The sequence below is a fragment of the Pezoporus wallicus genome, unplaced genomic scaffold (genome assembly GCF_028554395.1).
Source record: "Pezoporus wallicus isolate ANWC-B61680 ecotype Strahan unplaced genomic scaffold, APGP_CSIRO_Pwel_v1 scaffold_2584, whole genome shotgun sequence".
In the NCBI taxonomy this organism is placed as follows: domain Eukaryota; kingdom Metazoa; phylum Chordata; class Aves; order Psittaciformes; family Psittacidae; genus Pezoporus; species Pezoporus wallicus.
In genome coordinates, this window is record NW_026642851.1 from 1,494,087 (window position 1) to 1,508,852 (window position 14,766).

At 43.6% G+C, this 14,766-nt stretch overlaps 1 protein-coding gene across 14 annotated transcripts in view; it reads right to left on the bottom strand.

The window, feature by feature from the left end:
• Window positions 1–14,766, bottom strand: part of DYNC1I1 (dynein cytoplasmic 1 intermediate chain 1) — a 192,579-nt gene that overhangs the window by 25,210 nt on the left and 152,603 nt on the right. For all 14 annotated transcript variants that reach the window (XM_057432592.1, XM_057432589.1, XM_057432596.1 and 11 more), the window contains one exon: window positions 1,080–1,220. In XM_057432592.1, the coding sequence (XP_057288575.1) occupies window positions 1,080–1,220 (141 nt within the window). The remainder of the gene's footprint in view (window positions 1–1,079; window positions 1,221–14,766) is intronic.

Consider the following 14,766-nt stretch of genomic DNA (forward strand, 5'->3'; position numbering starts at 1 on the left):
GCATTTTTAAAAGTATGAAATAGTTAAGAGGAAAAAGGGGTGTTTGGTACGTTTAGAAAATGACATTTAAAAAAACACAGTATTTACTACTCTCGATCTTTGCAGAAAGGTGTTTGATTAATCCTTTCTCATCAGCAAAATACAAAGGTACAGTGCTTCCTCCCCAGTGGTCCTCACTATTTACTTAATAGCAATGTAAAAAAAAAAGTAGTTACTTTTCGTTGGATTTGTGCCTTTAAGTTTCGCAGCAAATATTAAAAAAAGGAAAAAAGGTGAGGGTATAAAACCACAAATAACATGTGATACACATGCCTTGTGCTTCGAAGACTGAAGCTGGGTAGCCAGCGACTCAGTGAGGTGTAGGCAGGCACAGTGGCACGCAGGGTTTCCGGCACGCTGGTGGCACTAGTACCGGGCTGGCAAGTTACCATCTCCAGAGGATGTGGAGCGCTGGATAAGCACGAAGGGAAATGAGGTCTCGCCCCCGAACACGAAGCACCTCCGTACCGCGGAAGGCTAGCGAAGGGCTGCCCGACAGGCCTGTGGCAGCCGTGGCCAAGTTGTGACCACCTCAGTGAGGGCATGCTGCTGTTTCTGTGTGCCAGAAACGGAGGCGGGGATGATAAAAACACTATGGAACGGGCGCGGTTTCAGAGCGCACCTTAAAATAACATTGATGGGAAGGAGTCTCCTTCCCGAGCCGGCACCGCGGCTACGTATTTGTGTTGGCTTTCCGCCGGGGGTGCTGCAGCGGGCCCTACCCACTCGTGGCAGGTACCCGAGAGCAGCAGCCCCGCCGCAGGGGAGGGAGGCGGGCGGGGAGGAGGGCGGTCAGGAGCCCCCAGCAGCGGCACCCGCCCGCCCCAACGCACCCCGGGGCATGGGCGGCGGCCGACGCCGGGCTCCTCGCACCCCGGGGGGGGGCCGGCACCCCCGCAGACCCCCGTTGGACGACGGGGGGTGCTCGGCAGCGCCGCTCCGCCGGCTCTCACAGGGTTAAGGACCCGCACGGCGCCCCGCCGCCCGCCCGCCCTCGCGTTCCCAGCGCAGGCCGCCGTCCAGCCGCCGCACCGCCTCACCTCGGTGTCGTTATTCAGGTTCCACAGATCCAGGCGCCCCATCCCGTCCACACAGGCGAAGAGCGCGGGATGCACTGGCGACCACATGACATCGTAGACATAGTCGGCATTGTCTTCAAAGGAGTAGAGCGGCTTGTTGTGCTGTAAAGCAGAGAGCAGCATGAAGACTTCGTGGCGCTAGTGCTGCCTGGGGCTGTCTGGCGAGTCTAATTAAAAACTTTGCACATTTACAAACTGTCATAAAACTTCCCCAGATGAAAGGTCCTCGCGAAGGGTGGGACTGCGCTTTAATGGGGCAACAACTGTCCGGTGGGATAAATGAGATGCCCGGCGTGAGGGGTGTGGGACGCGGGGGTGACGGGGCGGGGGGAGCGCCCGCGGCCTCTCCCGCTCCCGGCCGGCACCCCGGCGGGGGGTGCGGGAGGCGGTGGGCAGGCACCGGCCAGGCACCGTCGCGCCCGCCCGAGCCAACCGCGGCTGCGGTCGCACCCGATAATGAGGATGGTGCGATCGGCGCGGAGCCGCGCGGCGCCCTCCGCGCTCCTGCGCGCATCGCGGGTGGCGCCTGCCACCTAGCGGCGGGAGGGGCGAGCGCACGCACCGCACCCGCCGCCCCGAGAGCCGGGTGGGCCGGGAGGGAAGGCTGCCGTCTGCGGCAGGCGGGAAGTCGAGGGGGAAGTTAGGAAGTGCACCAGGAATAAAGTGTAATTGTCCGTCATGAATTATTCATCGCATCTGGCTTGTCTAATTTTTGCATAATGGCTCCGCTAATCCCCGATCAATTAATGGAAAATGAAATTTGAATGATAATGAAAACTCCAGAGATGAAGGAAATTAAGTATTCTCATGGCTGGTGACAGGAATCTCAACAATGGGACTGCTCTGAGGGTCTCCCTCCCTCCCTCCCCTGCCAGCTGCCTGCGGCGGACCCCTGCTGCTCACGAAGACTTCTGAGGGAAATGAGGTGTCACACGGGGTGCCTCGGTCAATGTCTGAACCTCATCCACAGGGTATCTGGGTCACGTCCCTCTAGAACATACCCCAGTGCCCTTTACAAAGGAAACTATCTCGTGAACAATGCAGTACATAGCCCTGTGGTATTTTCCAAACAGCAAAGCTTCCGATTGCAATATTGTATCAATTTCATTTAGTGTATTATTACTTTAGAACCATAAAGCAGTCGGTTTAATCTCTATCTACAGCTGGGTCCATGTCAGTTTTGGTTCTGGTCCTCCTGTGCTACATGGTGCTTCTTTGGGTGTGGGGCTGGAAGCACGTGGACCTCTATACCGTTGCACTTGTGAGTATTCACATGGCGTGTTGCTGTTGCAGTACTGTACGGTAAAGAATTCAGAAATACCTCTGTTTATCACAGGTGTTAAAAATATAAAAGAGATGTAATTACATGAGTTTGTCTTTTGAAAAAATACTAGAAATACAAAGGGATTGATTCTATAGGCTAGTTTTAACTCTGCTTAAATTCATTAAAGACACTTGGAATAATTACAGGATCAGGGCCCAGATTTTCATGAGTGACCTAATGTTTTTGTGCATTTCATAAGATTAGTAAACATACTCGTTTTGTGTGGAAATAAAATGAAATTAGAGCCTAGGCTTTAGTACCTCAAATTTATACAACATTTTTATTGCTTTTCCAAAGCTGGAGTCTTGCAAAAAGAAAAGGAAAAAAATTACAAGAATATCTTCTTACCTAAACAAGGTCTTGTTCTCCAAACACATATGTATCTCCTTCATATATTATCAGTAGCAGTGAAATGACTTACACGTGTTAATGGAATTACTTACATGCCTGTGCTAAAGCATTTTGAAAGGTTGAGGGCCAAAGGAAGACAGCTTTTGAAGAGGCAGGGGTGTTTCAGAGGAAATATCAAAGTAAATCTACAGCTGTGAGCTGGGAAATAGTATTTAGAGTGGGCCATGCAGATCCACAATGTCTATCTGCTGTATTTTGTATTTTCACTGGAAATATCTAATGTAGTTTCAAATACATCAGCCGTCTAAATGCTAGGAAAATGGGCTTTGAATACACTAGTATACTGAAGGGAAAGGAAATCTGGTCAACTGCTAGGTGGCTGGTATTTTTCTTATTCCTGGCAAATGTACTGCCCATGTAGCACTTTAACATTTAATGTCATGGGAGAAGTAACAAAATTCCACAGAGGAGGACTATTAAGGTATCAGTCAATCCAGGGCATATTTCAATCAACATTTCCTTTTTGTCAACAAATTCTTCGAGCGTGACACTTTTTTAATGCTCTTTTTAGTTCTACCAGTTTATCGATCTTGCTATTCATGCCTATAGACCAAGGCGTTAGAACGAAGGGCCAGGAGGTTTGGGTCTAGTCTGTATCTTGCTGTTCACATGCTGTATAGTCTCTGGCAAATAGCTTTAGCTGATGTGCCTCAGTTTCCCTGTTTGGAGTGCTGGAATTTGAGATGAAACGCATAGCAGATATGCAGCATATATTGCCTTTACCGTAGCAGTGGAAATATTCAGTTAGATCAAAAGTCAGAGGGAAAATCTGGACAACAGGAATAACAAGTCTCTTGAGAAAGATCTCCAACATGTAAGGAATGACACACAAATGAATGGAGATGAACAGGGAGTGGAGCATTGTAAGGAAGTAAGAAACTGCAGCCATGTGAGCAGCCAAACCAAAAGGCAAGATCAACTGCAGTGTGGTTGGGAAAACCAGGCGGTGGTAGTGGAGCTGAGCTACAGCCTCCCTATTGCCCCCAGTATCTGTCCTCCCAGCCTGACTAGCCTTCAGTGAAGAAAACAAAAGTATTTCCCATACTTTGTCTGGTTGTCTTGTACTGTTTAGCTAGGGAAGAACCTAACAACTGCATCAGGTCAGGGTGGAGGTCCATGTTGCTTAGCATCCTGTCTTAATAGTAAGAGTGAGTGGCACTTCCGTAAAAGCTGGTATTTCATCCTGGTCTGATTTTCCCCACTGAGTGCAGTTATGTTAATTTCATTGCTGTATTTGTAAGGTTAAGTGTGTATATAAATGTTCACAGGACTTATTTACTGTAAGCCTGTTAACTAAGGGCCTGGGCCTACAGATTCTTTTAATGTAAGGATTTATGAGTCAGGACAAATACCACCCACCCACTTTTAGAAAATGTTGAAATGTGGAACCCTGTAAAGGTCACTTGAAAGCAGTTTTAAATTACCAAAACTTCAGACTTACACAACCTATAACTAACATATGGCTATTATTATAAAACAACTGAAATTTAAACTTGATGAGCTTTCATTCTTAAATATCAACCCATTCTGTTATTCAATAGAACCAAAAATTTGTTTAAAGCAGTATCTTCAGACAAACTCAGGCCAAATCTACTTATTACTGAAAAAAAAAGAGAGTTTGGGGTGAAAATGTGGCCCTACTGAACTGATGGAGTTCTGCCATTGATTTCAACGGGACAGAATTTGAGTGTTTAGTGGAAGAAGCCAATTCCAAGACATGTGGTTTTGTCTCATTTATTTAAGCATGTCTTCAAAATCTATTGTTCATCCTTAGTGTTTGTATACAAGGCATTGTTTAAAAGAACAATGCAGAGTGAGCATTTTAAATACTTGGGAGCTGTCTAGGAATTAGCACTTGTCCATGAAATAAGAAACTCACCTAAATAAATACTACATATTTATATAGAACAGGTCTTTTTTTCCACATATAAATTTGACCAGTCTATTCCACTTCTTATTTGCATGGAAGAATTTTCTTTAATCCAGGAGGCGCCACACATAAAGTAGCTAATTATCCATACAGCTAATTATCCATATAAAGGAATGTATACATATTCACAGGTTTTAACTAGCATCTGACTTCTGAAAAGCCATGGAGAAAGCTATTGGCTTTGCCTCTTTCATGAACGGAGCGTTTTACACGTTGGCACAATTTCTGTGGGTGTCAGCTCCACTTAAAGGTACTTCCCTAGACTGTACCTTCCCCAGTACAGCTGTGTGGTGACACTACACACTCTCTTCTCTCCCCTTCTTTCTTCCCACTCCATTGTCTTTCATTCCAAAAACAATAAGCCAAACCCGTACTTCTGGCTCACACTGGATTAACAGCAGCCATGTGTGTTGTGCGGTATTATAAACTGATTCAAGCTAATTTGATTTTTCTAGGTGTGCAGCAAGTATGACAGATTAGTCTTTGGCATAGAAACTTTCCGAACAAGCTGGTGTTTGTTTAGGCTCAAGCTCTGGCTTTTGGGCACTTGGAAAGAGCAGGGCCAGAGAGGTCCTCAGCAGAGTGGCTGCTCGTGTGTCTGGCAATTGAGCAAACCAGGGGACAAGGGGTTGGAACTAGATGATGTTTAAAGTCCTTTCCAACCTAAACCATTCTATGACTCTATGAATTTGCCCCTATGGGACCAAATATTGTATAAGTAGCCTTTTCATTAAAAAAAAAAAAACACCCAAACTTACAAAATGGTGTCAAAGGAAGACATCTCTTCTGGCATAGGTAACACATAGGGAAGTGAAACTCTTCTGCCTTTATTTAAGGCAAGTATTACAGTGTCATACTGAGCAGAGGGATACAAAAGAAACCACAGCAATCCTATATAGCTTGTGGGACTTCCACTCAGGTTAGGATCTGAGCTCTTTCACTATTTCATAAACCCCAGCTGCTAGGCCTCCTCTTCTCCACCTTGAGGGAGACCTCTTACTGCTTTTCTGAATCCAGGCTCTTCCTTTCCGTTCTGACCCTGCCAAGGGTTAGCCAGGCCAACCCAAAAGATGCAGACAGCCTATGCAGAAACTAAAAGCTGTTAGGAATTTTGAGGCGAATACTCCTCAAATCAGCTTTACTTCAGTCTTGACCTTTCCTTCTTCAGTTGTCTCCTTCCCGGGATACCAGGTGGTAGCTCTTTGGGGTTACTCGCATATACTTTTGTGCTGGTGAGTATGTCTTCCACTGTGTGTAAGGCTCTACTTACTCTTGTAAGCCTTCACTACTCTTGTAAGCCTACTTCTACTTACTCTTGTAAGCCTACACTACTCTTGTAAGCCTCTATTTGTATGGAGTCAAACAGGCCCATTTTTTTATTCAGACTGATTGGGATCTCCATGGGATTTTTGCCAATTCTGGACTACCATGTTTCTCTCAAATCTGTTTTCTAGCAGTTCAGGTAATTTAGGATAATCCAATAGTTCCGGGTTTAATACTATACTTATGGGACTGGACTTAGTTCAGATTATGCTAGCTTTTAAAAGCTACAGCAATCCCAGGAACTGTTATGAAATGCCATAAATCAGAGGTGCTAGTTACAGGTACATCCCTGATGGCTCAGCAAAGCCTGCCTGCATTCTTCCCAAAGGGTATCATTATCCCACGGACCCCAATACTATACAATTAACAACTTGTAGTCTGCTCCACCTTTTCCAGGGCTAGCCTGACCTTCAAGAACGGCAATGGGAAAGCGAAAGGGGGGATGTTTGTGCTCTTCAACTTTATCCAGACAGTGTCACTGCTTAACTGAGGTGCCCTAGATTGAGTTACAGGAATAATAGCTCCTCTACCTGTCTTTAAATTCCTTCTGTCAGTCAGATTCAGTGTTGAATCACAGATGAGCCTCTGGGGCTCAATGGACATTTCACTGGGCTATGACCTATGAACATGTTGTGTCATCTCACTGTCAGATGATTATTAGAAAACTGAATCAAGTCTAAACTACATTTCTGGGCAAGGGAACAGGCTTCATTTTTAGATTCAGTAGCAACAGGGTGAAAGAAATGAGTGTGGAAATGATCCCTACACTCTTCAGAGCCCTGTTTTAAGTACTGTAGTTCTACACTGATTGGTTTTTGGCATCCTAGAAGTTTCAGACTGTCAAGGCATAAAACTGTTCCCTTTTAGAAATGATTGCTCTTGCGGAGATGCTGAACTGTTGCCCTTCTTAATTGCCAATAATAAAAGAAAGTCCAATATTTTTGCATAAACATGTGGGAATTATTATAGATGGAGGAGGGGACAAGGGTGAGACAGAAAGGAAAGGGGCTGTGAGAGCAGACCAAGTCTGGAGATAACATGATGATTACATTTTTGTGGTTTCCTTCAAAGTCAAAGCGTCACGGGTGAGCATACGAGAAGGAAGCAAAGAAAAAAAGGTTTGATGATGGGCACAGGAGGTTTTAATGAGAACTGTTCTTAATGTCCAGTACTGTGGCATGAAGGAAAAAACCCCAAAAGATACCACTTGACTTTTAGGAGCATCAGAAAGTCAAACAGCAGAGCTGCTGGGGTTTGTGGAGGTAGCCTGGAAGCTATACTGACAGGTGAACTGTTTATTTGGTTAATCCTCCGTAGCTATTTTAAGTCCTCTGCAGAGGTGTGACACATTCAGGCTGTGCTGCTAGACTTCAGCTGTTCTCCTCTACCCTGCCTTTCCACTTACTCAATGGAAAAAGACCTTTCTATTTTCTGAAGGAAGCATGGCATTCCTCTTCACCACTGCATATAGCTGAGGAACTATTTTCTGTTATTATATAAATCATAGAATCACAGAATAGTTAGGGCTGGAAAGGACCTTAAGATCATCTAGTTCCAACGCCCCTGCTGTGGGCAGGGACACCTCACACTAAATCATATCACCCAAGGCTCTGTCCAACCTGGCCTTGAATACTGCCAGGGATGGAGCATTCACAACTTCCCTGGGCAGCCCATTCAAGTGCCTCACCACCCTTACAGTAAAGACCTTCTTCCTTATATCCAATCTAAACTTCCCCTGTTTAAATAAATAATAAATGTGTATTACTTGATGTCTGAGATAAATTTAAGTGTATTACTGATATCTGCTTGCAGTGGATGAACTTTACAAACATCAGAATGTGTTGAAACATCATATTAAAACACAAGCAGGCTTTGAAACTCTACAAGACAGGCTTAAGAAAGATTTCATGAGGAAGCTAATGCAGACTGGGTTATAGTGAGGCACCAAGGAGGGAAGCGTTCCCCAGCTCACTTTTCTCCCCAGTTCCTACTGGCATACTGGTGTATGCTTTTCTCTGCATTTTAGATGATCCAGTTTCATTCCCATTCTGGAGCCCCTCTTACTCCACACTCACAAGAGTTTTGCCTGTAGGTTTCCACTGCTTGGGGTTTAATACCTTCTACTCCACTCGCCCACATCAAGCTGGATGGAGCGTGGATGGCAGCAGTGGAGAAGCCTGTACAGGTATTTGCCATTTGTACTGTATTTCCTCAGACTGCTGACTTCATCATTAAATGTTAATCAAGTTCTCCACCTTTTATTTAAAACATGCTTTAAGCAAGCCAGCACTTTTCCCTGTGCTACTAACTATGCATTTCAGTCATGAAATGTCTTTATTAGAAATACTTCCTTTATCTTTTGGAATTTCTACCTACTTCTAAAGGTGGCTCAACTTCTTTTAAGAAGCTCAAAACACTATAAAGTCCTTATTGTCCCTGCCTAGCAAACTGATTCACAGTTTCTGTAGCTCATATTCCTGCCTTCATATTACTGTTTTCCTGTTGTTGTTTTTTTTTTTTCCAGAGAAGCATTTGGGGAACTTGATGAGAAATATGAGCAAGGTATGGTTTTCCTAGACTGATGGAATCACCAAATCCTGGTCAGAGAAAACACTGAACACAGTAAAACACTGAAGAAGGGCAGATTTGGTCTTTTACCTCCAGTTGTCACCCTCTCTTTGTATGGCACATAGGTGAGATCAGGAAGCAGGGCTGGAGAGTGAGTGGTAGCTTTTGGAAGAAGCTGGATCACTGTGCTAAGTGCTCTCCCATCATACAGGAGAAGCAGCAGCATGCACTCAAGTCCTAAACCTGAGTCCTGTTGCAGTCAGTGGAACTGGTCTTTTCAGGCCTCAAGTTGTTAGAGAGGTAGCTCAGCTCAAATTGCGAGGCGAGGAGGGGACAGGGATAATGTAACTGTGGTTTCAGGGGGTTGTTTCCGACTCCTGTGATTCTGATGGAAACATTCAGTATGAGGTCCCTGAAAATTCAATTTTTCTTTTTAATGGAAAACGCTGCTTCATCACAGGGTACCTGGCCTGGCACTGCATGTGGACTTGGTGAATTACAAGGCTTTCAACACTCTGCTGCTGCAGTTCCAGCTGCTAGGAAGCGCACGCAGGAGCCTGAAGAAGATAGAAGGGCAGCTGATGCAGCCCGATGTTACAGCACCGTCTGCTGAACAGTCAAGATAAGTATTTGTAGCTGCTGCCACCGGGATGCCTACAGAGCTTTCATGGGTCAGCAAGCAGTGATTTTGAGGCTAATTATTACTGAGGAGAACTCCATCTCAGGATTCTGGATACAGTTCCTTTCTTCTACTGATAACAAAAGTCCCTCACACAGCAGAGAAAGGACAGCTGCATGAAGCAGGTGGGAGAAAATTTCCATAAGCTCTGGGTTTTACATATTGATAGTTTTCCTGAAGTGTTTAACTATTACGTGCAAGCCCGATCCTCCAGTGTAATTCTGCAACAGAACAGTCAGTGGGAGGTTTGCATTTTGATTTCAGGGGAAAAAGGAATGACAACTTTGTTTTGTACATATTATATGAGCTCCTGAAACCCAGTTCTGCTTTCCACATGCAAATAAAGCTTTCACTGCTACAGCTGGATTTATGTTAGGGCTTTCTGACACAGAGTTTAGCTCACTGAGTTTTTCAGAGCAGACTCAGTACTTTAGATTACTTTTATTTTTATTTTATTTTTATTTTATGAAATGTTTCACAAAGAGGCAGCCTGGTTCACATGAGTAAATGAAGTATGTTGGCCAGCTGAAGGATATTTTCCTATCACTTTCAAATATGGCTAAACCAAAAACCATAATCATGAGAAACATTTCATGTGAAAAACTTGGGGCTGATTTCAAGCCACCTGACTTCACTTTGGTTTTGCTTTTTAAAACTACCTAGAAAATAGCATAATCTTCTTTTTTGTACAGCTGGATGAGAGCCAGACCTCTGGCTCCAGAGGTAAAGGGCAAAAACTAAAAAAATCCTGTCTGAACAGGCAACTCCACCCTCTTCCCCAAGTCAGCTTGGCCTTCTGACAGAAAGTGAGCTCTGAAGCAAATTCATTCATTGCCTTTTTTTTTGGACAAAACTCAGAATTCTGGACTCACACCACAGAGAGACCTTTTCCATGAAATCCAGCACACTATTTTATCACCCTTTGTCTTCCCTATAATCAGATGGAATTAGCATTTGGACAGTGATTAATTAGATTAATCATTTTAATTGCTTTTATCAAAGAGAAAAGCCTGCACTGGAAATTCAGTGTTGTCAAAGGAAGGTGACGGCCTCATGAGTGGAGTAAAGAAGGAGCTCCGTGTTGTGATGCAGCAGTAAGGGGTACCATCCTAGCCAGGTATGCAAAATATGAGTGAAATTGTCCCCTGAGATAGACATCTGAGCCCACAGAATCAGTGGGAGAGAGAAGCAGTAAAGGACACAGGGGGAAGAAAACAGGGAGAACTGCCTGTATTTAGTCCACCTACTCACAAAATAGACTGAAGTGTTGGTCTCCCTCACAGTACATTGTTTCTTTTCCTCCTTCTCTTCACAATGCTATTTCTTATGCCTCCCTAAACTTTCTGGGCCCTTTTGAGATCACCCACCATGATACTAGAGACAGATGCAGATTTCATCTAGATTCAGTGGGGTGGTAGGTGCAGAAAGCCAGAGGTCCTGACACCACCATAGTTTGACTTAACATCTGGTTAGAACATACCCTGGCTTTCTTCTGCTTGTATCTTAGCTTTTGTGGCTGCAGAATCAAGGTACAGCTGTGTGGCATGGGATGAAGAGGCTGATTCCTTTCTGGCAATGGTTTGGGGGAAGCCAGAACAAGAAGATAAATGCAGGAGCTCAGAAGTGCTGCCACATCTGCTGATTCAGATATGACCTGAGGGTGTTCAGATGCAGGAAAGCCATCAAAAGCTACAATAACTCATTATCTGCCAGACTTGGCCTCCTGCATTGTCAGTGGTGGGAAGTAATGGTGGTACCTCCAAGAGATGTCTGGTGTACGCATTGCAATTACTCCTTTCCAGTAGCTGCAAAAGAAACTAAAGTATGGAAGCCCTAAATAATAAAGGATACAGGAGGATCCAAATTCATATGCAGTAAGTCATCTAAAATGCTTCATGTGCTAATGTGAGAAGACTGAATATGGCCCAAAGGATTTAGGAAAGTTTAGAAAATAATGTTAAGAATGAACAGGTTCTAGACTAAAAATAGTAATGCTTTCTAAATTGCATTAAGTCCAGCTCTCATCTGCACTTAAGTGTATGCAAGAGAAGGTACATGAGTAACCTCTGTGTTTCATCAGTCCATTTTGCTGTCAGAGACCTGTCTGATCCTGTTACAACCTGGAGCAGTAGGCTGGCCCCAAGTGGACAAAACTGGTTTTCATCAGGAAGTGTCAGCATATTAAAATCAAAGCTTCACTCTGAGAAGATCCTACTTTCAGTGAAACCAGAGTTGTTCTTAGGCACAAGATACAGCTCAGAGCAAAATTGTAAGATCATTCCAGCACTTCCTTCACTTAGGGAAGACACATGTCCAGGTCGCACTCAGGCAGACCTTTGCAGCGTGGCTTGGTGTCCAAACCGCTGGCTTACAGGTTACTCTCATGGAGTTCCGTCACTCTTCATACATAACTGCATATTTCCTGGAATAGCAACATCTTCCATTAGGCAGGAGAATGCTATATACCGTTAACCACTAACATCAGTGTCTCTAATCTGTGAGCCACCGATCTACGCTGATCACTTGCCACGGGACTTCACTGAATCAAGTAATTGAGTCCAGCATTTCCAATTACAGTTAATTTTCATGAGGGAGAAGTCACCAAGCTTTCGTAATCATTCACTAGGTTTACTGTCCTTTTATCGTGACTACATGCTTGATTACATTTCTATTTGGATCTTTAACTTCAGGCAATACTATCTATAATACAAGAGGTTCTCACTCATCCACTTAAAGTGATTGAAATCATGCTAGAAAAAAATCTGAGGCAGTAACCAGATACCTTGCTACACGGTATTTGTAATGTAAAAATAGTAATTCTTAATCTTAAAAAAGTGACAACCTGACCCTGTTATTTTAGTAAACTCTAAAAATTGCTCATTTGTAAGTGCTTGTTTTCTTGGTGACTAATCCACACAATCACGCATTGCTCTGATTCATTCTGCAATACCATTTTCCAACACAGTAAATTTGGTCTATCAATTAAGTTGATGCTATCTGATCCTATCAGCCAGCTTTTGAGGATGAGGATAGGAGGGTCGAGGTACCTATCTTTAGCAACACCATCACATGCTACTTTGCATTGTCCTAGTGACACCCTTCAGCTTGACCTCTGAGGAGACAGTGTTTAACATCTAAACCGAATTAAAACCAGTGGAGTTTGAAGTTATATGCTCGTAGGAAGATATGAAAGTGCAAGGTAAAATAATTTACTCCAAGAGTCAGAAGGACTGGGCCATACCAACATAATCAGCAAATGGGGCATAAGATACTGAACACACAGCAATGTACGTGAAGGCACATAGCATAGAAATGTGAATTTTTGCTGTTTAAAATGTGCTTTCCCCAAAAGCTCAACAGATTTCAGCCTAGAACAGCACAGGACACCAAAAGAGAAGAGCAGCATGTGAAGAGCGTAAGAAAGATAAGACCATTGATGCACACACTAGTGAGGCAGAACAGCATGGTCACAAAAGGTAGTTTTGTCACCAAAGGCACACAGGTCTTTTGGCTCAGTTAGTCCTTGCTAATGGTTATGTGATGGTCCTACTACTAGTTTGCTCACCTCTGTCCCTCCTTCTGATTATACCATTCACCACTGCCCACCACCATTACTTAAACATTAGGCAAAGAGAGAGATAAGCATGCATGGTAATATAGCAGTTATTCTGATCTCTCTTCTTGTCAGCTGCCCATCTGAGCATGACTTAGGCAAAGGTGCAAGAGAAAAAGAGTCATTAGCATCTCCCCTCAATGGAAGCATAGGAGATAAAGGAAGCATGTGAAGGATGAAAGAGCTAACAAAATTTAGCTTTCTATCCAGACCTTTATTAACTCCCTCAGCAGCAAACAAGCCATCTTCTAGGCTTCAGCTGAAACTCACTTGTTTTGCTCTGCTTCAACAATTTCAATGTAGCTCCTGTCCCTTGACACAACATGTAAAAATTCACACTCCAAACAGCAATTGCTGTAATAATAACAATACTTACATTTCATTATTTAACCTCATGCTATTTGTTCATGAAGATTAGTGCTTAATTAATTAACAACACTTAACATTTCCACTTAGCACTTTACCTCTTCAAAGCATCATACAGACAGTACCTTATTAAGGGCAGAGCTCCACAGACACTTCACATCAGGACTTCCCTTTGACAACTCTGCATCCAAGACTTGCTCATGTGGTAGCATGAATTTAAGTTGAAAGCCCTGTTGCCTTCATCAGGAACCAGGTAATGCCCTGGCTATAAAGTGACTATCATCTTTGCAAATTCCTTTTCTTTTAATGCTGATTCTGGTTGCTTACTATTCACCCAGGGATCTAATTACTGGCTAATGTGACGGGTGATAATTTGAACCTTCTATTAGTGTTATCTACAAAACCTTCATTCTTCTGGTTAAAAACCTTATTCTGAGTCACCTGGTTCAACTGCCTTTGGGTAGAAAATGTGTTAACCGCGAAAACAGATTATAAAATGTCAAGCCACAGTTTTAAGGGAGATGGTTCTTTCAATCCATCAGTCAAATGCCTGCTATCAAAGCACATCCCTTGTAAGCACCCCAGGGTGCTACACAACATCAGTAGGCAATATAAACACAGTGCTTTTATGGTTCACTTTAAAATTGGACATTGACTCTGAACCTGTGAAACAGAAAGGAATTGAATTTCATGACCAAAGAGGATAATGTGCACAGGATTAAGTAGACAACACTGGCAGAAGTAGGAAAGCAATATGGCATTGGATGCTGATAGAAAGATAAAGTTTGCAAATAAGAAACCAAAGGAATGAAATAATTCTGTGTAAATTCTCATAAACCAGCAGTAGCATTCAATGCTTCATATCAATTCACTATAATTTTTCAGAGAATCAAACATGCTGATGAGTTTATTCAAAGCCCACTGACTTACTGGGCCCTGACTATGGAAACTAAACAGAGAGAGCCCTACATGTACACTAGCTCCAGCCAAGAGAATTATCCAGACAGTATGGAAATAAACTTCTGTCAGAGTCAAATGGGAAGAAAAAGAAAACATTCCTCACAGTTCAAGAACTTGTCTAGCGTCTCAGAGGATGTCTCCACAGGGCAGTGGCTGGCATTACAGCAGCCTGGGGCTGCTGCTGCTCAAACCTGCTCCAGAAGCAAGCAAGTGATCCAATACAACAACATAGCTTCCAGCTCCGAGTGGTGCTGTGGTGTGTCACGTGCACCTCACAGCTCACAGCAACTAGGTCAAACAGCTTTCTCAGGAAGCCCCTCTTGCCAGATGAGCCACAGCTTGATAGATATTAGCAATTTAAATGGTTTGGTTCGTTGAACACTGACTATATTGAGCAGAATCTGACCTAACCGTTTTGGCACTGAATTATTCCACAAGGATAACTGCGTACTGCTAACTGCAGTGTCTTTGTAC